Source organism: Alligator mississippiensis, chromosome 1 (assembly GCF_030867095.1).
Source record: "Alligator mississippiensis isolate rAllMis1 chromosome 1, rAllMis1, whole genome shotgun sequence".
NCBI classification, from domain to species: Eukaryota; Metazoa; Chordata; order Crocodylia; family Alligatoridae; genus Alligator; species Alligator mississippiensis.
In genome coordinates, this window is record NC_081824.1 from 116,578,665 (window position 1) to 116,605,432 (window position 26,768).

General features: G+C 43.5%; 2 protein-coding genes across 5 annotated transcripts in view; one reads left to right on the top strand and one right to left on the bottom strand.

Moving 5' to 3' along the window:
* Window positions 1-3,939: 3,939 nt before the first annotated feature.
* The window catches only part of SGK1 (serum/glucocorticoid regulated kinase 1), a 118,537-nt gene continuing 95,708 nt past the window's right edge, over window positions 3,940-26,768 (bottom strand). For 2 of the 4 annotated variants that reach the window (XM_019479614.1, XM_059713268.1), the window contains 11 exons: window positions 9,517-9,592; window positions 8,972-9,047; window positions 8,509-8,613; window positions 7,904-7,987; window positions 7,660-7,791; window positions 7,272-7,384; window positions 6,956-7,079; window positions 6,501-6,596; window positions 6,060-6,215; window positions 5,861-5,950; window positions 3,940-5,156 (listed from right to left, as the gene is read on the bottom strand). In XM_019479614.1, the coding sequence (XP_019335159.1) occupies window positions 4,989-5,156; window positions 5,861-5,950; window positions 6,060-6,215; window positions 6,501-6,596; window positions 6,956-7,079; window positions 7,272-7,384; window positions 7,660-7,791; window positions 7,904-7,987; window positions 8,509-8,613; window positions 8,972-9,047; window positions 9,517-9,592 (1,220 nt within the window). In that variant the 3' untranslated portion in view covers window positions 3,940-4,988. Of the gene's footprint in view, window positions 5,157-5,860; window positions 5,951-6,059; window positions 6,216-6,500; window positions 6,597-6,955; window positions 7,080-7,271; window positions 7,385-7,659; window positions 7,792-7,903; window positions 7,988-8,508; window positions 8,614-8,971; window positions 9,048-9,516; window positions 9,593-10,150; window positions 10,348-12,506; window positions 12,633-26,768 lie in introns of those variants that run through there. The other 2 variants (XM_006275892.4, XM_006275891.4) reach the window with 2 other exon arrangements.
* Window positions 10,525-14,163, top strand: LOC132243447 (uncharacterized). The gene is made up of 2 exons (XM_059713274.1): window positions 10,525-11,756; window positions 13,039-14,163. The coding sequence occupies exons 1-2, from the start codon at window positions 11,053-11,055 to the stop codon at window positions 13,295-13,297; spliced, it is 963 nt and encodes a 320-aa protein (XP_059569257.1). The 5' UTR covers window positions 10,525-11,052; the 3' UTR covers window positions 13,298-14,163.

Genomic DNA, 26,768 nt, shown 5'->3' on the forward strand with positions numbered 1-26,768 from the left:
GAATTAAACCATACTGAGTTCAAGATTCACTCAAGGTGATGACTATGTCAGATTCCCAATCCTTTGTTTTAAACTTTGTTGTCCTTTTTCTTTAAGATAAACCTATTTCCCCCAGATCACCCAGCAAGGCTGGCATGACATTCTGGAAAACAAATCACTGAATACCTAAGACCCAGAGTTCCCCTTGCACAGCAATAAGCTATCTTCTGGGTGATTAAAGCAGAGACACATTGTTCAGTTTTCTTTTAATAAAATAAAAAATGGTTATTTCCATCACTAAATCTTCTATGCTAAATCTTGTAGCTCCATTTAAAAAGCTGCTATAATGGTAGAAAGAATGGTATGGCATTTAAAATTTGTTAAAAAAAAGTAACTCATTAAAAGTCTGTGATTTACTCAGTATGGGATGAAAAATCACTCTTGTCAAAAAGCATACGTGATATTTATGTCCCACATTTTCTTTGTTTCTACAATCTCCATTGCTTTTGGTGGAGAACAAAGAAAAATTTTGTTTTGTCATGTTAGTGCTCCAGTCCATTGCTTGCCTATCTACTTGAATATTAGCATGTTACTAATTCATACTGATGTCTAGGCAAAGATAAAGTGCATCTCATTGTTCATTTAATAAGTGTAGTTTCACTTTAATTATGCACAAATTGGTGAGATATAATGTATTCATATTTTATTAATAGAACTCCTCATGACTTTTTTTGTGCAAACAGTAGCATGGGGAGATTTTGCCAGGTTATTTGTGTACAACTGAAAGAATTACATTAGAAACTCATTCCTTTTTTGCAATGTGAGGTCAATGGACTAAGATGGGTCAGCAACCCCTGGCACGTGTGCCGAGCATGGCACGCAAGGCCATTTTGCTCAGCACACCACCACCAGCCCGGGCTCTAAGCAGCTGCTGCCAGCCACAGAGCCAAGGCTGCTCCCAGCAGGTGGCTGGAAGGCTGCAAGCCCTGCCGCCAGCAGACTGGGCTCCATAGGCCGGCTACAGCCAGGAGGCTGCAAACAGATGCTCTGAGCTCCTGCATATTGGCACTCTGGAACCTTCCAAGGTAGACATTGTGTTTTTTTTGGCACTCCAGCCAAAAAACGTTGCCTATCCCTGGACTAAGATATATAGCTGGGCCAGGTTTTCAACTTGTGTAAGTTATAATAGCTTCATTAGAAGACCTACTGCTTCATGTGGATGGATTTTACAGCTGAAATTTAAAAAGCTCTAACTTCAAATGCATAGTAAGTAACAGAGGATGAGATGCACTCTGTTAGCTCCTAAGTCTTGTTAATAAAAGAAATACAGAGGCAGCAGTTTTGCTCATATTTTTCTTTTGGAAGAGAACTGCAATAGACTTACTTGTCCAGGTTATTTTTTGTGTGAATTCTTGTTTTGAATTCTGAGCTGCTGGGCACCACCAGCTGGGAGATGAGGACATCAGTAAACACGGATGTGCTGCACCTCACTGGAACAGGCCATCCAATGCCACACAGAAGTGGAAAATGGGTTGTTGTCTCACTGAAAGGCAGAATGTCTTCTGACATTTCATCTCCTCTCATTTTGACACCACTCATTGATATTTACTGGAATGAGATCAAGTTTCATAGATCCATAGATTGTAGAGTCAGAAGGGACCACAATGGATCATCGTGTCTGACCCCCTGCCCCTGGCAGGAAAGAGGACCGAGGTCAGATGACCCCAGCCAGGTGTCTATCAAACCTCCTCATGAAGACCCCCAAGTTAGGTGATAGCACCACCTCTCTTGGAAGCCTATTCCAGATTCTGGCCACCCTTACTGTAAAAAATTTCTTCCTAATATCCATCCTAAATCTACTCTCCACTAGTTTGCACCCATTATTCCTAGCTACTCCCTGGGGCGCTCTGGTAAATAGCGCATCACCAATTCCCTGTTGTCCTCCCTTGATAAACTTATAGGTGGCTACAAGGTCTCCCCTCAAATGTCTCTTGTGAAGGCTGAAGAGATACAGATTTCTCAACCTCCCCTCATAGGGTCTTTCATGGAGGCCACTAATCATGCAAGGGGCCCTCCTCTGGACCCTCTCCAGATTCTCTGCGTGCCTCTTGCTGTGTGGTGCCCAAAACTGGACACAGTACTCCAACTGCGGCCTGAACAATGCCACACAGAGGGGGGGGCATCACCTCCCTTGATCTGTTGGTCATGCATCTGCTAATACACGACAAAGTGAGATTGGCTTTGTTGATGGCCTCATTGCACTGCCAGCTCATGTTCATCTTGGAGTCAACTATGACTACAAGATCTCTCTCAGCCTCTAAGCTGCTAAGAAGGACATCCCCCAACCTGTAGGTGTGCTGGGGATTCCTCCTTCCTAGGTGGAGTACCTTGCATTTATCTTTGTTGAATTGCATCCTATTTCGTTCTGCCCATTTATCCAATGTGTCCAGGTCGGCCTGTATCTGCTCCCTGCCCTCCAGTGTGTTAACTTTGCCCCATAACTTGGTATCATCTGTGAACTTGGAGACAGTGCTCTCCACACCCTTGTCCAAATAGCTGAAGATATTAAATAACACCAGTCCAAGGACCGAACCCTGCAGGACCCCACTGCCCTCCTCCTTCCAGGCTGAGAACGACCTGCCCACCACCACTCTCTGGGTGCGGTCCCTAAGCCAGTTAGCAACCCACCTGACTGTGTAGGCATCCATTCCACAGCCTGCTAGCTTCCGTATGAAAATAGGATGCGAAACTGTGTCAAAGGCTGTCCTAAAATCCAGGTGGATGACATCAGCCTCAGCTCCTGTATCAAGGCAGTGTGTGACCTGGTCATAAAAAGCTGTAAGTTTTTGTCAGGCAGCATCTACCTGTGACAAACCCGTGCCTGTTTCCTTTCAGCACTATTTCCCCTGCTGGGTGTCCACAAATGTGCTCTTTGATGATTTTTTCCAGTATTTTCCCAGGGAAAATACTGGAAAAAGTATTTCCCCCCAAGGTGGGGGAATTGTCTTGGTCAGTACTTAGGAATACTGAATCAGCAAACAACTCATTGAAGAGCTCCACCTTTTTCCCTGCGTCAACTACCAACTGTCCTGATTTGTCCTGCAGCAGCCTTATGTTATTCTGCACCTTCCTTTTGCTTGCTGTGTATCTGTAGAAGGACTTTTTACAGATTATTCAGCAGTTTAGACTAATGTACATCCACCCAAACAATTAATAACTGCTTGATGGAGTTTGTCCTGCCAGAGAAATTGCCTTTTGAATTGGCCCAGGCTTTGGTTACACTAGAGAACTGAGTTTAAAAAAAAACAAACTTCTACAGTACTGGCCCTAATCGGGGCACTGCATTTGTTGCAACACTGGAGTAAACTCTGCTCCAGGCAGGACGGATTCATATTTTTAAATCACTTGCCTATTGAAATCTTCCTTCTGATCATGTGTCCCCAACATGGTAGTAAATAAAAAATGCCTGAACTCCAGAGCAGGTGGTGTGGTGGTTGTAGCTCTAATATGGGTACCGATTTTCTAGTTTAGAGTCACTTAAGTCTGTGAAAAAGCAATAGGAATGGTTCAAGCTGTAACAACCCTGTGCCTCTCAGTCCCATTGTTCTCTGTGGTTTTAGTTATACTTTAGTCACAGCACATCTCTTGCACTGTAAATCAATGAGCTTCCACAACATCCTCCTCACATGTTGACCCAGTTCTAAGGTATAGTACTTACACTGATAGTGTTACTCCTGTAAGGTCTTTTACATCCGTTACACTGGTAAGAGGACAATAGCATCCAGGGCTTGCAGTAGGACATTTAAAGATCACACTTCAATTTAACTAGCCTCATCTAGTGAGCCAGGCCTCAGTTGAAGTCAAGAACTACAGTATTCTAGAGTCTAGACTTGTTTTTTAAACCCTTGAGAAAGAACAATGTTGGCTAAAACTCTCTAGGAAGAAAGACTGGACACAATCTGAATTTTTCCCCCTCGATTTTACTGCAAACCAATGGGTTTGGTCACAAAAAATGGTACATATTATAACCATGTTAATTACATTACAATGATGGTATACATTACATTGCAAGTAAGCCTGCAAGTTTAAATATACATCTAGAGTTACAACTGAATGTACAGAACTTTTTACAATACATACAATCAGGAATGCAACCCCCCCACATAAATAATGCCCATTTTACAGATGATGTCATTTAAAACTTAAAATGAAAAAAGGAAAGAAAAAAAATGAAACAAACCAACAGCTTTGACCGACTGCAGCTGGGGCATTTTGGTCCATAAAAACCCTTTCTAAAAATAGAAATCTTTTTTCATAGCAGCAATGCTCTCTTCAAGCATTTGGATACAAGTCACTGTGAGCCCATTTCAATAATTTTAATCGACTGTATAGTTTACAAAAAAATTTCAAAATCTACACTCAATTTATCTTCCAAATATGGAAGAAACGAACAATGCCCCACATTGTAGTATCCTGCAAGTGTCACATTGATGCTTTAAACCAAGTCCATCTGTAGTATTCATACCACGCTCATACCATTTGTTCACATAGTAAACCCACAGAAATGAATCGAGAAACACTTTGCAACAAGTAAAGCTTTGGAGCTAACAAGATCGCATCAGAAAAAGGCACGTTTCATAAAATCCTTAATCACATCCAGATAGACCTTCAGGCAAGGCTTTTTGGAACATTATTTTCAAAACAGCACATTATTATTCTTACAATCTACCGTAGCAGTCTCTGGCAGCAGATACTTTTTCCTTCTTTCCCAAGGAGATAGCACCACTTTGGGGGAAGAATGAATAAGAGTGAAAAGCCTGTAAGCTCATTTAGAGAGTTATGTGCTCTTCAAAAAAAGCTTCCAGCAAACAGTGTAGTTGAAAATTAAGGCTGCAAAGCTGCCATGGTGGAGATGTGCAAATTCTGTTTCAAGATGATGGGTCAACTGCCTGTTCAACCAGACGGCCAACATAATAATTAAAAACAAAAAAAAAGGGGGGAAATGAAGTTCACAGGAAAGAATCCATGGGTGGAGCATAAGAGAAGCCCAGAAAAGCTTCAGCAGCTTCCTTGACGCTGGCAGTAATAAGGATGCTGTCTGGAGACTGACCAATGGAGTTGGGGACTGGCTCATCTGTAAACTCAGGATCAAAGTGTCGCAGATCACTGGGGCCACTCTGAAGAATACCAAAGGAAAGAAACAGATATTTAGTCTAAGCTCTATTTCATGAACTCAGATGAATTTGAAACTGGGATTAAAAAAACCACAACAAAAAACAAACAACCCTTTGTGAAGAGTCAGAATGTTATTATTACAGTGGACCTACTGTTGAAAACAGTCTTGGCCAAGAATAGTCTGACTTCTTCACATCTTGCTATTTCCTAGTGAGCACCATGTACAATGTGGTGCATTTCAAAATGCTGCCCTCCAAGCAAGCCCAGGCCATAAAAGCAAAATGCAAATCCACTCATTTATGCCACAGTTTATGTAGGCATGTGTTAGTAGCTTGCAAGTGAACCACTTCTTAAAAATCACCAGAACAGCTGTAGTATGTACTTGGCATGTGTATTTTATATAATAAGTCAATAAAATTATTTTTTTTGGGGGGGGCAAGATATTTAAGGTTCAGCTTCCCATTAGTTTGTGTGACTGCTTGGATAGTAGTCGGGGCAAGGGGGAAGAGATAAATGGCTACATTTTACTGTTCGTTTTAAATTAAAAGCCTGTTGTTGAGTTTGTGTACATCTTTGTCCCTACAATTGATAAAAGAAAAACAATAGCCATATTTTAGGAGGCTGCAAATTGCTTTTGGCACTGGACATCAAGGAAGTGGGGAGAATAACTGTCTTTAGAAATTCTATAATTAGAAGTGATGCTTACCACATTTGGGTTAAAAGGGGGTGTAATCTTCTTATTAATGAGATCATCCCAGTTAATTGGGGAGAAGAAGATGTGATTCTTAATCTCCGTCTGTTAAGGAAAAATAAAATTAGATTAATTCAGACAAGAGTAACTGAATGAGTGGTATGATGTTGTTTACTTCCTATGTTGTAGGCCAGAACCACAAAATTACACTTACAAAGTCCTCCTTGGCACCAAGGCGCTTTGTCCTGTCTTTTTGCAAAAGGCCTTCCAGAAGGTGCCTAGCAGAGTTGGTAATATTTGGTTTCAACTGCAGGGGTTTGTTCAAGATATTATCGTACATTTCTGCTGTGTTCCTGCTGTAGAAAGGCGGCTGCCAGAAAGAAAGAAAATGCATATAAGTATAAAGTTAGTGAGTCTTAGTTTAGTATATGTATCTTCCCATAACACCATAAAATATTCTGGCCTTTATGCCATGTGCTGCTCTCAATCTACAGACTTCTCAGTGGACAGGAGGGCAACACAGGACCCACTGGGTCTTTATCATAAGGGAAGTCACAAACGTAGGTAGTAAAGCTAGAATGGTTCCTTGCATTGATTACTTTGATATGAAATCTAGTTAGCTATTTGAATTAACCAATAAGTATCTGTTACTTACCAGTCCATAAAGCATCTCGTACAAAACTGCTCCAAGGCACCACCAGTCAACAGTCCTGTCATAGGGCTGCTTATGAAGAACTTCAGGAGCAAGGTACTATTTAATAGAAGGGGAAAAGAAAAGAGCCATATTAGCCTGACAAACTTTTAAAAACTCCCCTGCCTATGTTCTTGAATTACAAGAAAAGCAGGCTAAGCCCAGTGCAGTACCTACACTATAAAGTGTCATTGATATGCAGGGAGACAGCTTGAAAGCAGCTCCTACTGTACAGGTGCCACAGTATTCACTGGACGACTGTTTTATTAATGTTAATCTCTCACCTCTATTCTATTGGGAATTTATACAAAACAGAAGTGTTTGTCATGCCAAGCCAATATAGTCTTTGCTGTTATATCTGCCATTCTGGTCACACAGTAGACAAATAATGATCATTCCAAAAGCAAAACTGAATGTACCTCTGGTGTGCCACAAAAGGTGGAGGTTGTGCCATTTTGTTCTATGTTCTCTTTGCAGAGTCCAAAGTCAGTCAAGACAATATGCCCCTGAGAATCTAGCAGAATATTCTCTGGTTTCAAGTCTCTGTAATAACAAGAAATCATAATGCAAATGTTAGTTCTTTTAAATTAAGAGCTATTACTAGTATTCTATGCATATGCAAACTTTAGGGTCTGAGAAAGTACTTCAGAAGTTGCCATTTTAAATCAATATATTGAAATCTACTTTGAACAAGCAAAGTATGGAGTAAAGAACAAACTGAGTGCGACTGCTTACCGATAAACTATGTTCAGAGAGTGCAAGTATCCCAGTGCACTAGCTATTTCAGCAGCATAAAAACGAGCTCTTGGTTCCAGGAAGCAACGCTCCCTCTGGAGATGGTAGAACAACTACAGGAGACAGAAAGAACAAAGTTCTGTAAATGGTGCCAAAGCCTGGTAACAATACATTTAATTAGACTCGACATATATAGTAGCTAAGAGAACAATAGCAGGAAATGGCCTAATGATCCTCTGGTAGTCTGAAACCTGGCAGGCTAATGATACTAAAACTAACAACTTTTCCCCATGACTTTTCCCCTTGGAACGTATTTAAAATGGAAAGAAAATCTCCAATACAACCGTACACATAATATGAATTCTTATCTTTTTTTTTGGCTGCTTACCTCTCCACCGTTGATGTAGTCTAAGACAAAGTACAATTTGTCTGCAGTCTGGAAAGAAAAGTGGAGTCCAACCAAGAAGGGGTGTTTCACATTTTTCAACAGAACATTGCGCTCTGACATTATATGTTTCTCCTGGAAACAGACAGAATCATCAGTATTTAGTGACAAAGTTTGCTACTTTGCAGTAATAAAGAAGCATAGTTGTCATATATAGTGTTGGATTGTGAATAGTGAAAAAACTTGCCTCTTTCTTTTTTAGGATTGCTTTCTTTTGTAGTACTTTAACAGCATAGAATTGTTCTTCTGCTTTATGCCGTGCAAGGAGAACCTGGACATTAAAAAGAAAAGAGATATGTTGAAAAACAGAAGTTATAAAAAACACAGCTGGAAGGGACTATGTCAAAGCCCTTTACATTATCACTGCACACTATTACTACCCTCTACTGGATGCACATGGAAGTGTTTTCTTAGAAATACCTAGCATTGTCAGCTAAATGCCAGATAGTTATGCATATAAACATTTCCCTAGATTTTATTAAATGGTCAAGAAGGTTGCATCTTCTACCTGGTTGTTAAAAACATCTCCATACCCCAACTCGTACATGAAGGAGAAATCCCAGGTCTTCTTCCAACTCACCTCCCCAATAAAACTACCCTGCTCCACCAATCCCCCTCAGGGCAAGCAGCTTCCTTCTAAGAATCAAAGTGCCCTCATGGCTGAAGAACCGGTCATGTGGAGTTTTGCTTCTAATGTTTATCAAAGCTCTGCCACAAACCCAGCCCTTAAGTAGTTACATGTCACAGATGGTAACCGATCAAATTAGTGCAGAAAAAAAAAATGGAACTTACCTTTCCAAAACTGCCTTTTCCAATCACTTTTAAGAAATGAAAGTCTGATGGTTTAGCATGCGGGTTGGATGATGGACCAAGATTGATCTGCTGCGAGGGACTGGGCTGCAATTAAAAAAGAAAAGAAAAGTTAGAAGATGTGTCCTGGAAAATTCCTGAGTGCAAAAGTTTTTATATCATAAACCTAACAATTTGAATTTCCTGGAAATAAAACTATGTTTCACATAACTAAAATTGTACTAATTCACAACTAATTTTTTTTTCCAATCTCAGATAGCAGCAGATTCCATACAAAAATCTCTACCTTTTTCATTTCCTAAAACTAATTACCTTTTTTTTTAAGCGGTATCATTTGCTTGCACTGTAATCTGAACTTTGTATGATGTTTCCAACATAAAGATGTTTCTATTACTGGCTTCAAAAATGTATTTTGAAATCTTATGCGTGACAAAAGACAACTTACCGGAGGGGAAGGATTAGCGTTCATCAACTCAGGCTCTTGAGGCTGGGAGATTTTCAAAATAGATTGAACTTCAGGGCTGCAAAGTTTAAGGAGTGTATTATTAGAAACAGAAGTTACGTGAGCAAGAAGCAGCATGATTTTACCACTAGGGGGCACAGAAGCCTTCTGCTTCAGGATTAACTGCAGTTTGGCAACCTACAGAGGCTGAAAAGCCTTACTGCATTTCAGGACTAAAAGGAAACAGGAGAAAGGAACAAACTCTGTTGGGCAAAGAAACAGTGCTGGTGCAGTCATTTAAGATCAGATATAGGCTGGGGCTCTAAAAATCCAAACCAACAGGTTTCTCCCAAACCAAACAGGAGAATGCATTATAAAGTGAACAGCAAAGAAGAGCAGCTAATACTGCTGTGACACATGGAGTAGGGAGGAGGGGGGCATAAGGACTGCCCGGTTCTGATCATTTCGTCTCAGAAGGGAACAACTATGTCTTTCAATTGGAAATAGGCTACTATGTTTTTCACCTGCCCCAAGCTGCGGATACTTACTGCTTGCAGGCATAGGAGTTGGTGGCTATTTTCTGAATGAAATCGTTCAGCCCCATTCTTCTCTGTTTCATGAAAGCTGCAAGCAGAAAGAAAAAAAATACATTCATATCTATATCTCTATATATGTATGTACACACACACACACACACACACACAGACACTCATATATACACGCACACATTACTTATATATATGCACACACATTATACACTCACATATATAGACACAGAAACACACATTATATAGACTCTATATAGTATTATAGACATTATATAGACATTATATAGTATATATATATATACACACACACACACGCACACACATTACTTATATACACACATCCCTGTATATGTATGCATATATATGTACATATATATATATATATATACACAAATGATATATACATATACACATATACACACACAAGATATAAATACATAAAACATATAAAAATAAAACATAGACATATTCTAGAAAAAAAAAGGACAGGTATTAAAATAAAAACTATCCCCAAAGCGGTGTTTAAAGGACAACCGGCCCCCTGCTCGCTCTCTCGACCTCCCCAGGGGAAACGAAGGCACCCGGCGCCCAGCAGGCCCCGAGTGCCGCCTCCAGCTCCATCCCCGGCACTCACCGATGAGGATGGCCACCATACCCCTCATCTTTGAGTAAGTTAACGTGGGTCCGGAGGCCTCGGCTTTGACTGTCATTGCAAGGCTGGGCTTTGTGCGAGTGAAGAAAATAATCCAAGCGGAGGAAGGCAGGCAAGCAAGAGCGAGCCCAAACAGCGCTAGAAGACCGGAGGCGGCTGCAAGAGTAAGCGCGCCGCCCGGCCGGCCGGGTTATATGTGGTGGCGGCTGGGCGGAGCCTCCGGAAACAATGAGGAAAGCGGGTGCCCCCCTGCCTGGCGCCCGGAGCCGGCTGCTGGCGCCCGCCCCGCCCTGTCCCGTCCTCCCCCCGCCTGGATGCGCAGCTACGAGCAGGAAGGCTCCGGCGGAGGAAGGAGGGGAAGGCGGCTGCATCTCCGGACACGGGCCGGCCAGCGCCTCTCAGCTTCCCCCGGGGGCTCCAGGCACGGCCCCGCGCAGCTGCCGGGGCCCTGGGGGCTGACGCGCGGGGCGCGGGCCCCTGCACCCGCGGAAGAGGGAGATGCAGAGCCCCGGTCCCGGCTGCACAGCCCGAGCCCCTGCTCGGGCTTTTCTCGTGTCTGGGGCCGGGCCGCGCTGCCTGCAGGGGCCTCGGGTGCCGCTGGGCAGACAAGGGGCTCTGACGTTTCCTTGCAGGAGCCGCCGTGACTCGGGACAAGAAGATTTCCTGCCCGGCCTCCCGTCGGCAAGAAACCAGAGTCCCCTCAGGGGCGCGCAGCGGGGGGCATGTATAAACACACATGTATCTGTAGATATGTGTATAGAGATATGCACACACGCCCGCACATGCACAGATGGATGCACCTAGATACTTGCACCTGTGTACAAACATCTGTATGCACATACACAGAAATGCACACATATGCATGCACACATGCACATATATAGATGCACATAGCTATTCACACACGTGCACACGCAGGCAGGCATACACCTAGATGCACCCTCATTTGCGCGCACACACATGCAAATGCAGGCATACACATATATCCACACATACATGCAGTTATAATAGCTCTTCGTACAGATGCACCCATACACATATACACACACATGCAGATATACATGCACGCATACGCAGAGATACCCACAGATGTATGCACACACAGACCCATAGATTGTAAGGCTGGAAGGGACCTCGGAAGATCATCGACTCCAGCCCCCCTGCACCATGTACACAGGTACACAACCATATATGCATGCATACCTGCACGCACATATACACACATATATGCACGCAAATGCGTTTTTAAGGCCAAAAGCAAAGGAAACACCCGCGATCCTTCCCTTCAACCTCGAGGGGAGGCAGGAGGAGAGGAGGGAGGGGGCGGGAGAGGTAGAAGCACCCCCCCCCCCCCCCCGGCGAGCTCCAGCTGGGGGGTTATTTCTTGTTCCCCACTGGACACAAGGCTCGGAGAGCGCGGGGCTCGTTCCCTGCGGTGCAGCGGGGGGCACATGAGCCTTGTTTCGGACGGGCAGGGGGAGGCCGCCGCGGCTGGACGGGGCCAAGCCCCGCGCCCCACCCCCGCTGAGCTCGGGCAGCCGGGCCTGCATCGCGCCGAGTGGAAACTTTCCACCGCCGGCGGGTCGGGGTAAGGCGCTTATTTCCCAGGGGTCACGTGGCTGCGTCGCGCCGGGCTCCGGCCAGCTGTTCCAGCGGCCACGTGCCCCCTCTGCCCCCCGCAACACACGTGTTCACCCCCCGCCGCGGCCCACCTGAGCGCCTGTAACCCCGCATGGCCGCTGGGCGGCACTTTTGCAGCTCCTTCCTCTCCTGCCATCCATCCCGCGGCCCGCGCCTCCAAGGAGAGCGCCCAGCCCGTGCGGGCTGACACGGGGCAGGGGCCGTGTGTCCGGGACACCCGGGCGGCGAGAGGAGGCCAAAAAAAACAGGCGGGTGGGCCCCCGCGCCCCCCAGCCCCGGGGCTTGGCTCGCGGCCCGGGAGCTCCGGACTGGGCAACAACGCGACCCCCCCCTCCCCCCGGCTGCTCGGGGTCACCCCTTCTCCACCACTGCGCTGCTTGGGGCCACCGCCTTTCCCCATTGCTGCCCGCACGCCCCCCTCCCCTGCTCACTGCTGCTCCTGCAAAACCTCCTGCCCCCTCCTCCCCTCCCCTGTGGCTGCTGCCGGCTGCAAGGCACTGCCACCGTGCCAAGGACCCCCGCTAACCCAACCCCCCCCCACCCCTCCGGATGGCTCCTAGCAGTGCGTCCTCCCACCCGGCCCTCTGCCCCGCTGGCCCAAAGCCCCTCTCCCCGGAGCCCCGCGCCGCGCCTGCAGCCCCTGCTCCCCGGGGAAGTTTGGAGGGAGGTCCCCCAAGTGAGGCCAAGCAAAACCAACCTTTCAGGGAGGACTTCTCTCCTTGCTCCCTCATTGCCCTCGCCCTCTTGCCAACACCCCCCGGCGCAGAGGCTGGGACCGAGGTCCTCCAGACCCGCTTTCGCCTCCCCTTCGTGGCCGCCCCGGGGGGACCGGAGGGAGGCGGGCGGAAAGCAATGCTCACCGGCTGCGGCTGCCTTGGCCGGCCCGTTTTATGAACCTCAAAGGGAGCGTGATTTACATACAGGAGGGGAGCGGGGCAGTTGGAGGCACACACTCTGCCCCCTTGCAACACAGCCCTGGCAGGCAGCGCCTGCCCTCGGCCCCGCTCCCTGACGCCACAGCCACCAAAGGCATCTCTGGCTGGCACAGGGAGGGGCAAGCGTGCGTGTGAGAGAGACAGAGAGATCCCTGAGTACTGGAGTTTGCAAGCACTTTTCCCTCAGCAAAATCTGGAGAGAGAGCGCCCAGTGACTGTCCGAGGGGCTGCCTCCTACACTTCACTTCCATCTCTCTGTGGAGTGCCTTACATCTACCCTTTTTTTTTATGCAGTGGAGGCAGAGGGGCTCCTAGGCTCGCCCCTGCGGAAGCGAAGAGGCGACTTGTTGAGACCGCTCCCAGCCGGATAGTGAATGGGGGGACCCGACCGGGCGCCCCCTGTCCCAGCCCGGCATCCCATCGCTTCCCCTCCTCGCCCGCCGCCTGCAGGCAGGGGGAGCTCGCCCGGCACCACAGCCCGGGCTCTGCAGCAAGGCGTGGGATGATCTGCATCCTGTTCGTGCGATCATTTCCACCCTTGCACCATCAATAATCGTACAAACGTTCAAAACGGCAGACAAGGTTTGGGGAAATCTGCTGTCTTTTAAATAGACCGACTCCAATAGCTGAGAAAACTCTTCTAAGCAAGCTGTAGGGTTTAAATACACCTGGATCAGGCTGAGGAAGCACCTGCAGTTGGTGTGCGCTCTTCTTGGGTGGAATGAATAAAATGTACCATAATTTTGGAGGGTCAAAGTTTTGTAGCCTCTCCCCTTAAAGTTTTGAAGCCTCTTGCCATAAAGTTTCATAGCCTCTTGCCTTAAAAAATGCTCCCCTCAACATGTATGCTCCACATGGGTACCGCATTTTTGAGGGATGCTACCAGATGCGCCCCTGAAACATGGAAGATGCCAAATTTGAAGCCGGTTTTGGATATAAATTTCATTGCTGAAGGACAAGGAAAATTTCTACACCTCCCTGCTTTTCTGCCATCTGACACCACCAGGGAAGGAGTTCTGCTTGATCTGCACATTAAAGGGCTACTCACAGACACTCTCATGGACCCAGAGGAACAGGCTTCCACCTTCAGCTTCCTCTGTGCTAAAACAAAGTCTTTTCTACCTATGGGGACTTTTTACCATCTTTAATTTTCCCTGAGCTTGAGGAAGGGTGTGTGCGCCTGAAAGCTTGCAGAAAAAGATAGGTTTTTTGCAATTTCTTAGCTGGTCTAATAAAGGCATCATCTCTGAACCAAGAATTCTGGAGTTTTGCATTTTATAATTTTCAAGGCATGTAATTGGTGCAACATGTGCCTAACCTAAGTCACTCTCAGGGAGTCTTAACTAACTTTTGGGCTTGCTGTCAGCACTTTTTTATGACTGCCTGCCTCAAAATAAAGAAGTGCTTCAACATTGATGACTCATTTCTCACTCACTCACTTGCATCTTACAGTAAGCAATATAAAGTAAATAAGAAAAAGACTTATTCACATGTGTATTTGCATACTTATTTTCATATTTTTTCAGTGTACCATAGTTTTTCAGCAAATACGATACTTTTAAGCTTCCAATACAATAATTTCATATTTAAGACCTGGCAATGCTGGGTATGAGTGAAGGTCAGTAGCCTCTACTCCCCCTCAGTGCAGAACAAGCTCTGGGGTAAAAAGGGAGAGTGGGAAGACACATTTACCTGCTTCTCTTCTGATCATTTCCATTAGGAACCCAGTCAAAGCTGCAAACACGCATCTATCCTACTTCATGTTCCCTCCTTGATAGAATTAGAACCAGCAGAAACCCTGGATGCTGACACCAGGATAGAAAACCCTATGTAGTTACATTTCAACGAGATTCATTCTTTGCTCTTTAAGAGCTTTTCCCCCCTTGTGCCTATTTTAAAAAGCTTTTTGCATCACACAAATCTTAAAATTTTATATAGAGATATGCACACACTCCTCACACATTAGGAATTACAATTATGTACACCAGGAATTTACACAGCACGGCCAAGCATTCAAAATAATGTTAGGTCCCCACAAATCCTGAAACCAGCTTATAAATCATGAGATTAAAAAAAAAAAAATTATTTTGATGATCACTTAAGTGATCATCTTTTTATTTGCCTTCCCTTCTGATGTTTGAGACTTTAGGGTGCCCTCAGGTCACATTTTTAAGTTTTTTCCACAGCTGTGATGGATAGACATTTTTATGTAAAAACAAACTTTAGTCTTGTGTATTTGTATTATTCAGGAGCTGGAACTTGGAGGACAGTTATGAGATTTGAAGAATGGACATCAGTATATAGTGAACACCCTGGGTAGGGGATAGGAATGCACCTGCTACAAACTAAATAAAGCAAGAAAGCTAAATATATATAATTAATAATACAGCCCACTTCTGTATATCCTCCATTCAAGAATCTTAAGGCTCGTGAGTAGATATGTTTACATATTTATTAACAAAAGGTAGCAGATTTTGAAAGAGACCAGAAATTATGGATTGCTCAGTAACAAGAAGAAATTGAATTGATTTGATTTGCACTACAACATGTTATCGAACAGGGCATTGCCAAATACCTGCATTTCATATCAAAGTGACACTTGCTAAAGAGACATTATCATCATCCTGCCCAGAGGCTGGGATGAGGACCAGAATCCCACTGTGTTAGACTTTGTAGAACATGTAGGATGACATAGTCCCTGTCCTAAAGAGCTGTGATCTTCAGAAACAAAACATAACAAGTAGGCTTAAAAATCATAGGAGGACAAGAGCGATAGACTAGATGAATATGCACCCAGCCAAAAGACTATAGGGCTGTGGTACAAGTTTTTTCACACAAAAATTACATTTACTCAGGAACTGTTGACAACATGGGATCAGGCCCCTATGCAACTGAGAGAAGCTTTGCATCTGTATCCCCTATGGTAGCTGCTACATAATGCTGATTAGTCCTAAGTCTCATCTGCCCGTTCCCCACAGCTGTCATAGATTTCTCCTAGCCAATATGGCAGCTTGGTTTACTACAGGTATGATAAATTGAACTCTTCTCTCCTTGAGCACAGCTCTGCAACTCAATGGTGATTTACAGCCAAGATATTAAAAGTATTTTGGTGCTTAGCTTCCATGAGGTGCCTAAATACCTGTAAAAATGATCCCAGACCAGCAAGAATTCAGGTTAAGTGCACACTGAGTACCTTACTGAACTGAGACCTTAGTTTTAAGTTGCATGCATCAGGTTGAACTGTACCTAGAGCAGCTTGGCCTGCAGTGGATCAGGGAACTCAGCCTTCTACACATATTTTCTATAATATTAAGCCCTATGTTTTAACTATACAAGGACAGAGGTTGGGCTTTGGTCTTTATTGAACTTCAGTGGCGTTACGAATGATGTTTCTTCAAATCTGGCAAGAAGAGATAGTACTTCTCTCAATGTCTATCTTCTAAAGTAAAATCTGAAAACTTTTTCTTTCTGTAAATCTGAACTGAATACTCTCTCTTCTCTGACCCTATAATTTAGTTCTTGTCCAGAAAACCAAAACTTCCAGTCAAGCCCTGCAAATGATGACTACAAGTTGCAACACATAGATAGGAACTATATAATGGCTTTGATAATAACCACAGCAGCAGTTTAAAACCATGAGATTTAGGATGTTGTCAAAAGGCTGCTTGGACATCTTTTTTGACAGGAAGGTCACGGGCTGAAACTCCTATTGATCAGAAGGACTGACAAACCTTGAAATGATTTCAATGTTGTATTCTGCCAAACATAAATTTTGCTCATCTTTTATTTCTGTTTTCTGCTATTTACAGAGCAGGTTTACTGTATTGTCAATAAGAAGCTTTAATACCAAGGGATTACTCTCACAGGACCACAGAGTGATGGAGAGCCATGCTGAAGGAAATGCAATTTTTATCTTTGTAGAAAGCAGGGGGAAATTACAAAATCTCTTAGATATACTGACCTGTAGTTAAAATATCTAATAAATAATGTGTCTATCTCTATTTTAAGTCTGATTCTACTCTGATCTGATGTAACCTACACTGATGAGTTGTTTCTCTTCTGATGGCATATTGTAGTTTTTGACACCTTTTTAATGGAGATCAAAACTTTGCTCTTTGATGCTAGGGGTTGTCTTGTTGCTTCAGATGTGTGTGCTTGAAGGTCTGATGTGAGTGTTCTTGCAGATCCCTTTGTGGTTATTGTCTATTTCATGGTAGCTTGCAGTTGCCAGCAGTCCCTTCCAGTCCTGTATTCCCTCAGTACCATTGTATTTGAACACTTTCCAGCAGCGTGTTAAGCAGTGTGATGAACATTATTATGTTAGGTTCATTTTTTCTCTAGTGATCTCCTCAGTGGGAAAACTGCATGCTATGTACCGTTGTTTTCTTAGGTTTTTATTTTTTTTTAAGTACATTCTGTTATATATTTGTACTGTAGAAAGCAAAGCTGAAGAAGTAGGGTTCAAATGTTGTTGTAGCCATGATAGGCCAGGAAATATTGAGAAGCAAAGCTTTTTTTGGGATAACTCTTGTTTGGACCAACTGTAGAGTTGGGACAGCGGTTGGAAAAGATTTTGGTCCTCGGGTGCCCCTCTTCAGTTGAGGAAGTTTTCCCAACAGCTCTCCCAATTATACAGTTGGTTCAATAAAAGTATCACAAAAAAGTTGCCAAGCTGAAGAAGCACATTTTGTATCAGAGAGGTGACATTTCTGATACTCCATAGTACCTATTTGGAGTGTGTCCACAGTGTCAGAGTACTAGAATAAAGCTCTGTTTCCAGATGAGTTATTCTTAGAAGAGAATGCTGCTTGTAATCTAAACAATAGTCACTAGACAGATTTGATTATAGAAAGACCTTTCTCTTTATTCCTTACTATGATAGCTATGATTGGAGTACTGAAAGTCCATGCACTATAGGATAACCGTACCAGCCTAATATCCTCATAAAATTGGGTCTGGTAAGTGATACTTGAACAAATTATTGCCATTAGGAACTTAAAATAACATGCTATCGTTGCATAGAATTTGGTCTTATCAGAATTCAATAATATTATTACAGTAAAAGATGGAGAGGTGAGGAAAAGGGCACTGTGAGAAAAACAAGATGCGTAACTACACTGCTTTGGACACCCCTTGCCTTTGTTCCAAGATGGCCTAAACTGAGCAACTGGTATGTATCATGTTCTGAAGAACAGGCAGCACAGTGTGCACAGGTGAGCGAATCAAGCACTTAACATTTTACAATGAAAGATACTAGCAGAGCTGCAAAATGTGCAAAAATGAAGTTTATTTCCTACCTATGGGGACTTTTTACCATCTTGTACCATCTACACTTTTCCCAGAGCCTGACGAAGGGACTTTGATCCCGAAAGCTTGCAGAAAAGGACAATTTTCTTGCCATTTTCCAGTTGGTCTAATAAAAGGTATCATTTTGGAACCAAGAGTTCTAGTTTTTTGTATGTCTAGCAGAGATGGGCCTTTGCTGTAAGATTATGATACAAAAATGTTTCCCCTGCACCTTTTGCTTGATACCTATATGCAAAAATACAAGCTACAGCTATTGTAATCTAGCTATGTATTTGCCCATCTATCCACTTACCTGTCTGTCTGGAGTTTAATGGGACAGCTGTTACCATGATATCTCAGTGTCTTTTATGTATCCGCAAAACCCTATCACCACTATTATGTAGTATTATCTTAAAATATCCCTTTAGGCCTATAAGCCCTCCAGCAACACTGAAGTTGGATTTTGACTAAATGCCATAAATAGTGAGCAAGACGGGGAAGCAGAGGAATTTTTGCTAGAGGTGAAGACAGCTGACTCCTCATTTGACATTACACCTTGCATTTTCTCTGCCTATAACAGAGCATGGAAAAAAGGCAGGCTCAGTTTTTGATGCTTCTCTTGGTGGTGTTGTCTCTCACTATCACACTTGTTACTTTTTGAAATCCTAGATATTTATAGAGTATTCTTTTTCAGGAACTGTAACAGGCCAGCTAGGTAAAATGAAGCAGGGTACATAACAGTCCTTTGTTTATGAGGATATCCTTCCAGTGATCAGTAATACAAGCAGAGCTGACCCGAGCAGGCTGCAGGGCCTGGGGCAAATCAGCCCATGTGGGGCCCTGCCCTCCCTCTGATCCCATGTGCCCTGGACCCAAAGAAACTGCCGCTGCCATTGGCGTCGGCGGCATTAGCAGCAGAGGGGACAGGGGTAGCAAGCGGCTGGACATGGAGCTGCTGCTCCACCCAGCTCCGTGGGGCCCCCCAAAGCACAAACCCCAGGGCGGTCACCCTGATTCAACCCCCCCCCCTCCAACCCCAGGGACAGCCCTGAATCCAAGTAATAGAAATCTACTTCTTGGTTACACTGGTCCACTGATTTCAGTGGAGTTACTTCAGAATTAGATCCATGTAGTTTTTCCACATTGACACTAAAGCTGCTAAGAAAAAAATATAAGATGGAAAGAATGTTGCGCAGTAGTGCATGTGTAGACAGCTGACCAGGAGCATATTGCTCCAGGTCAGCCCTGGCAGCAGGGGGCAGGGGAACTGCTCCCAGTCTTCACCCCAATCAGCAGATTGGGGTGCAGGGCTGGGAGATAGGCAGCTGCCTAGGGCAGAGGACAGTGCCTCAGTCCCCACCTTAATCTGCTGATTGGAGCAGGGGCTGGGAGGCAGGCAACTGTCTGGGCCAGGGGACTGTTTCCAAGCCCCTGCACCTGCTGATTGGGGCCTGGAGATGGGAAGCAGCTGCCCTGGAGGCAGAACAGCTTCCCCTGCTCCCAGAACTCAGGCCTGACCCAGGTGCCCCCTGCCATCCCAGAGCTGGCATCTGGGGGAGCTTAGAGCTCCCCTTGGCTACTGTAGAGGAGCAGAGCAAGGCAGGAGTAGCCCTGCACTGAACTGCTCCCAATAGGCGCACCTGCCAACCGCAGAGTATACTAATTTACTGCACAGTAAATGCTATGCACATGTATATGGTGATGCTTTACTGCATAGTAGATTAGTCTACTGCACAGTAAATTATCTTGTGTAGATGTGCACTATATCCGTGTTTCTCAACCCATGGGTCACGGGTGGGTTGCAAACATATATGAAAGGGTTGTGAAAATGAATCAAACTTTAAAAATGAGAAAAATGTGGGAAACCGTGGATTTTCCCTTACAGGCTGTCAGAATTCCAGCCTGCAAGAGATTGTTTGGGGCTGCTTGGGACTGACTATGGCCCCCACGCACCCACCCTCTGCCCAACACACTGGGGAACTAGGGCCTGGGGGTGGGGAGCAGCAGGTCAGGAGCGCAGGGCACTGGGTCTAAACTGGCTATCGATGTTTACAGGTGGGTCCTGGTACAAAACAGGTTGAAAACCACTGCCCTATATCATCTTGGGCAAACAGTAGCCTGGCTTCCCCAGCACTTGAAGAAGCATCCACCATAGGACTCAGAAAACTCCCTGTACTGCTACAATGCACACAAAGCAGATTAAACTACTTGGGGTGGGGGGAAGAAAGAGTCCCTCAAAACATATAGAAGTTATCAAAACTGATATCAGGATCACTTGTGACTTTTTACTACGCCAGAAGCTTCACACACAGTTGAGCCAATATTTTGGCAGGAATTTTCTTACTATTTATATATAGAGAGAAAAAGAGTAAATCGTAGTGGCTTACAACTTCGCTGTCCAGTAGGAGGATATTAACCCTATTATACAGATGGTGAACTGTATAGTCACACAGGAACTTTGTGACAGAAAGAAGAAATTAACAGAGGTTTGTCAGCTCCAGTTCCTATAATTTAACCACTAGCTTCATCAAGACTTCAGACTTCACAGTATATAGCTCTTACCTACCAATCTCATGTTCTGATGTGCTATAGTAAACAACTTTGTAAGCAAATGTAATATTTACACTAGTAAGTATAGGCCAGAAAAGCACAATGCTGGCAATTTCTATACAAGTTTATAAAACATTGCTACTGCTGCCACTGTCATCCTGATTTTTTCTCAGCAGGAACAACTAACCTAGTGATTGGATCTCCTAGTATATATGGAGAATATAGGTTAAGACTATCAAGCTTTTTTTTTTTTTGGCTTGTGATTCAAGGAACGATATGAATGCAGGACTTCAGAGGTAAAAGGATGCTTCATCCACTAATTTTTGCTATATACCATCCATTGGATTTATTTTTTCATCTCAGAGTATCATTAGCAAGAACTAAATACCTACTAAACACAAACATGCAAACCCCCAAAGAGGACTAGTGGTATGAGTCTGGATTGTAGATTTTCTTGTGTTTACCTTCAGATGCCAAATTCTGTGCTGTTCTTTGGTTTTTCTTTGTAGAACTTCAGCTAGGCTAATATTTTAAATTGGCGTTAGTTAAGTTTAACACTAAAATGCAATGTGTAATGGGCACCCAAATAAAAAGACCTGCTTTTTTTTCATTTAATGGGACAACTGGTTGGCATCTCTGAAAACCAGGCCACTTTTATGTAAGTGCCTCAATATGGATTTAGGTGTTTAACTTGGGCAGCCAAGTTTGAAAATTTTGGCTGTAACTTTTATTAATTCAGAGATTTTTAAGACCAGAAGGATCTGAAAAGCAGTTAGTTTGATGTCTTCCATAATACAGACCATTTATTTTAATTTAATTCTTCCTGGAATGAGGTCAATAACATAGCATCTGCAAGCCCTTGGCCCTTTTACCCTAACTCTCAATCTTGATTCTTACAATTTCCCACCTGTTCAGGTGTAAGAAGCAGGAGGACTGAACATAGATGTAATACCACTATGAATATGAACTTTCATTTCTACCCAGGAGAACTTTTACAATCTTTTATCTGATGCCTGATGAAGGGCGTTTGTTCCTGAATACTTGCAATTAAAGAAATGTTTTTGCAAAACTCTTGTTGGTCTAATAAAAGATATCACCTCTACCATGAGCCCCGATTGCTTTTTCCTCTAGACCAATATGGATACAACCGGAATACTATACCGCTACCTTGACACATACCAGCTGCCTAATCATTTTCACTGGATACAAAATCCAGATTTGGAGCCAAACCTCCCTTCAAAGTGATCCTAAATTCTATAACAGGTTCACCTCCATGCCCTCCTACCCACTCAACCCTGTTATGCCATGTTTTTCCAGAAGGCATTTGTTTAGAGCAGAGCTTTCCAAACTGTGTGCCGCGACACATTAGTGTGTCGGCGGCAGTGTGTAGGTGTGTCACGCGAAATGCAGAAAATTTTGCGAAAGGGCACCGCAGAGCTCCCTTACTCGTGTCTGCTTCCCTTGGCCCCTCCCCCGGAACTGAATTACTGTGTCGCGAAATGATGCATGTCTAAAAAGTGTGTCACCAACATGAAAAGTTTGGAAAGCTCTGGTTTAAAGGATGTAGATAAAGCAGATCTGGCAGACAGGAATACTGCCGAATGTCATGTGACCGATATGCAATCCTCAATTTGACATATTACCTGTGGGGATACGAACATAATAGTTTCATGCCATGGCCACCTGAAAATTGTGCATTGATCTTTCATACAGTACTACTTCATAAAGCTATAGAATATTTTATTGAAGACAAAACTGCGCTAAAGAACATGATAATAAGAATCAGCTACAGCTATACATTTTAAATAGTTTGCTGAAGAGATTAACCTTTAAAGTGCTGGGAGTTCCAGACTGCTGACCAAATACATTTTTAGGGGTGATGCAATCTAGCAAATATTCCTTAGTGCTTTCCATTTGTAGATCTCAGAGTGCTTTATAAATATGGTTAAGCCTTATTACCCTAATATAACAGCTGAGCAAAGTGAGACACTGGCTGCTTAAGCAAACTGTACAAAGTCTCACAGTAAGAAAGAGGATCTATGACTCCTGCAGCTAGTGCCTAAGCAACTCACAGAGCTGTGTGAAATAGCAGTACCAATATGCCTATACACAAAGCTGGGAGGCTGCACCGATGTGCTGTAATTACAGTGTGTCAGAGCAGACTCAATTAATCAAGTCTGCTGGAGCGTGGTAATCAAATGGTTCCAGGGGTCGCTTTAGCTAAAGCTCTTTCAACCAGCTCTAGATAAAGAACCCTCCGCCTGCAATTTTAAAGCACAGGGACTCTGATACACAAGATGCTCCAGGCACTCTAATTAGACTGGCCCTTAGAGCTGCTCTAATTAAAAGCACCCCCTTCCCCTCCCAATCCCGGATCATGTGTAAAAGCACTCAATATGTTTCATTACTTTCCAGGGGTTTAAAAAGAGCAATGCTTGTCCACAGATCTAGCTGCGTAAAGTACTTTACTGAAATTCATGGAGTTAAGGGCTTCACTTAATGTAACGGAATACAATGATTAGTAGTACTGTTAATAATAATAATTTTCACTGGTGTATCTATTTCATCCAAAGATCTCAAAACCACTTACAAAGGCATTAACTATAGCTCTGATAAGTAAAAATATGAATGATATAGCAGCTCTTCATACCCAACTAACAAATGAAGCAAAGAGAATAGGACTACAAGTGAACATAGATAAAAACATATTATCTGCTTGTAAATAGGACAGCAATAAATCAGGGGCTTCACCTAACAATAAGTAACACAACTTTTAAGCGAGTAACCCTCTTCACGTATTTAGTTTCTACCACAGCACAGGATGATAATATAAAGGAAGAAATTAAAGGAAGAATAGAAGCAGGAAATAGAGCCTACTTTGCATTGCATTAGCTCTTGTCATCCAAGTTCATCCTAAGGAAAATTAAACTTCAAATCTATAAACCGTAATCAGGCCATGCATAATTTATAGCAGTCAAAGCTGGGTTCTCTCAAAAGCAAACAAGATACTACCACATTATTCTGAAAGAAAGACTTTACTGAAAATCTGTGGTACACAGTATGATCCCATAACATAAAAATAGTGCATAAGAATCAATAATGAGTTATACCAATTACACAGAGACCCAGGAAATTAGAGCATACTGACGACAGTGACTGGGCCACATCAAAAGAATGCAAGTGATCCAAACACAAAAGAAAGTGCTCCTTGCAGTGCCAGAGGAGATAACCAAGACAAAGATGGCTAGATGATGTAGTGTCAGACCTACAGGAATTAAATGTGGATGACTGGAGGATGAAGGCACACAACAGGCAGGAATGGATGAAGATAGTGGAGGCAGCCAAAATATCTAGGGCCTCTAGTGCTTAATTACATTACATTACATCAACATTTTAATGGGGGGAAAATGAGGGTATAAAGAAGTTAAATAATTTCCCCATTATCAAATGCTGAGTCAGAAATATAACATTCTGTAGGTTTGACTCTCAGTCCCATGCTCAGTTCATTAGATGCTTTACCTACCTACTAGACCAGGGGCGGGCAACTATTTCAGGCAGAGGGCCGCTTACTGAGTTTTGGCAAGCCATTGAGGGCCACATGACAGGCAGCCAGTGGCAAATAAATATAAATTTTCTAAATTTTTTAGGGGCCTCATGAGCCGGATAGAATAGCCTGGCAGGCCACATCCGGCCCACAGGCTGCATTTTGCCCACCCTTGTACTAGACAGTCGTTCATATACAACACTAGCACCATCCAAAACAGAACTACAAAACAGGCTACTATTGCTTTCTAGGGATCTAAGCGTGGGGTTAGTTTCAGATCTAGCGATCCAAATCAATACTCATTCTTCCCTCAAAGTTCTATAAAATCCAGTCTTAATGTGCCAGTTTTGAGTCATTTCTAATTCTGAGATTCTTGCAAATTGTCGACAAAATTACCTTTGGGGGTACATTTTTTCAAACCCCAAGCAAACATATTTGGAGAGTTTTGTGGCTGGCTTTTGAGATATGAAAATGTACAAAGTACTATGCGTTCCAAATGGAGCTCCGTAAAACAGCTGTCTGTATAGCCCATCTTAAGGCTATACTTTATCTGTTTGAAGTCAACTTATAAATGGTAATAAACTATCCCCAAAACCCTATCACCAGTCTTTCACACACATCAGTAAACAGTCATGTGATCCTCTGCCTTTACTTTCATCTATATTTATTGTAGATTTATATATCATTTGCTTAACTCTTGAATAGTATACACAGCACTTCTGACTTTTTCATTCTGTCTGAGGTCATGCTGACGAAAGGCCTGTGAGCACATCATCCCTAGTGCATTCACCTCACCTATTTGAAGAATATTTGTCTTCAGGCATTGCAAACATAACTGGTACGCTTTTGTGGCCAGGTGACCTCGGTAACAGAGTAACATAAAAACACTTCTGTTCATACTCTTGTATTCATTAAAAAGACTGTATTATGTATACAAATGGTGTATGAATCAGTAAACTTTTTCATTATAGGTAAGCCAAGAGGAAAATATTATTGCAAGGTTGTAAATAGCACATGGGGATGTCATAAAACACAGAGGCCAGAATAAATGAATTGTTAAAATTTGCAGCTCTCATCCTTTTCTTTATTTTTAATTAATCACAATGCTTTATTAGCAGCAGTGTTTTTAAATATAAAGGGTACTTATGACAGCAAGGCCTTGGAACCCACATCACGTTACTTCAGTTCAGTAGATAGACTAAACTTTCATGGAGTTAAGAAAAAACTTCTGATGCGACTCAGATTCAGTCAGCAACTTATGGCCCATGGGCCCAGTCCAGCATGAAGAGCCCTTTTATTCAACCTGCAGAACTGGAGGACTTCTGCAGTGTTATTATGGTTGCACGGCCTTCTGTAGCATTTCAGTGGTGGTGGGGGACTTCAGCAGCGGCTTTGTCAGTTGGGGACTTTGCCTGTGCTGTGGCTAGGTAGCAGGGAGAAACAAAGGAGGCAGCATTGCAGTGGGAAGCAGTGACTGTGGCAGTGTGGGCTGGGTGGGAAACCTCAGGTCAGAGCTAAACTCTATGGAAGTGACCCCTGTACTCCGAAACATCCTAAAGCATCTGGGCCTGGCCACTGTCAGAGATAAGGTACTGAATTAAGGTACTGAAGGATGGCAATTCCTATGTTCTTATTACAATATAAAGGCACTGTGCTAATGAGAAGCAGTTCTCCTTTGTCATTTCTTCTCAGAAAGTTACAATTAATGACCAATAAATATTCTCTCTCATCATTCTTTGCTATAATTATCCCAGAAAATCCTTATTTAGGTTTCTAAATCATGTTGTACTTCCAGTTGTACTAAAGGGAAGAAAAGCTATGCATATTGCATACATGTATATATACTATGTGCTCTGAATGGCTGAAACTCCTTGGTAACTCAGTAAAAATAGGAACTGTATAAATCAGTATGAAGGCTGAAACCCAAGGTGATGGATCATTAAATAATGATATTGCTAGATGTTACCTTTTCCATGTGCTAAATGCTGTTAAGATGGGAGCATTTGCACGTTAATGCAGGAAAAGATTAACTAAGTTAGGCTCCGAATGTCCCTAGAGTTATGCCTCCTTGGCTGGTGTTAGGGAACTTGTATTGTGGTAATGTCAGTCCACTCCACAAAACCAATACGAGCAATTTGTGATTCTCCAGTATCCCAGGATGCACCACTCCTTGTCCCCTCCTTCCCCACCTCCCCACACAGATGCTCAATTCTCCTGGACTCTACTGCTTCAGAATGACAAGAAGCTGGGGAGCCACTTGGCTGCAGGCGAGTAGGCAATCTGGCAGCTGCAGGGAAGCCAAGAAGAGCTGCAAGAGGGCTGAAGAGTCAGGCAGCCACATGCATACTTGGCAGCTTCTAGTCACACCCCTGCTCATCAGCCTTCTAATGGCTGCGCACATCAGAGATGGAATTAACCCTTAACATGTCACTGCTCACACCATGCTCTAACTGTAAAACCGCATAACATGCCATAGAGTAAACTGTAACATCTGGCACCCTAAATAGTGGATTAAATCTATCCTATTGTACTGGTAGTGTAGTCTTCATGTGCTGTCACACCATCATTAAATGAATATGTAGATACACCCACTAAACCTGAGCACTAAGAAAGTATCTATATATCCTTCCTCTGTGCAAGTGAA

Excerpts from the sequence above, each read along its gene's own strand:
- LOC132243447 (XM_059713274.1), top strand. The coding sequence starts at position 11,053 with ATGCACATAGCTATTCACACACGTGCACACGCAGGCAGGCATACACCT. Across the intron at positions 11,757-13,038 it reads TCCACCGCCGGCGGGTCGGG|TGGAGGCAGAGGGGCTCCTA; the intron begins GTAAGGCGCTTA and ends TTTTTTATGCAG.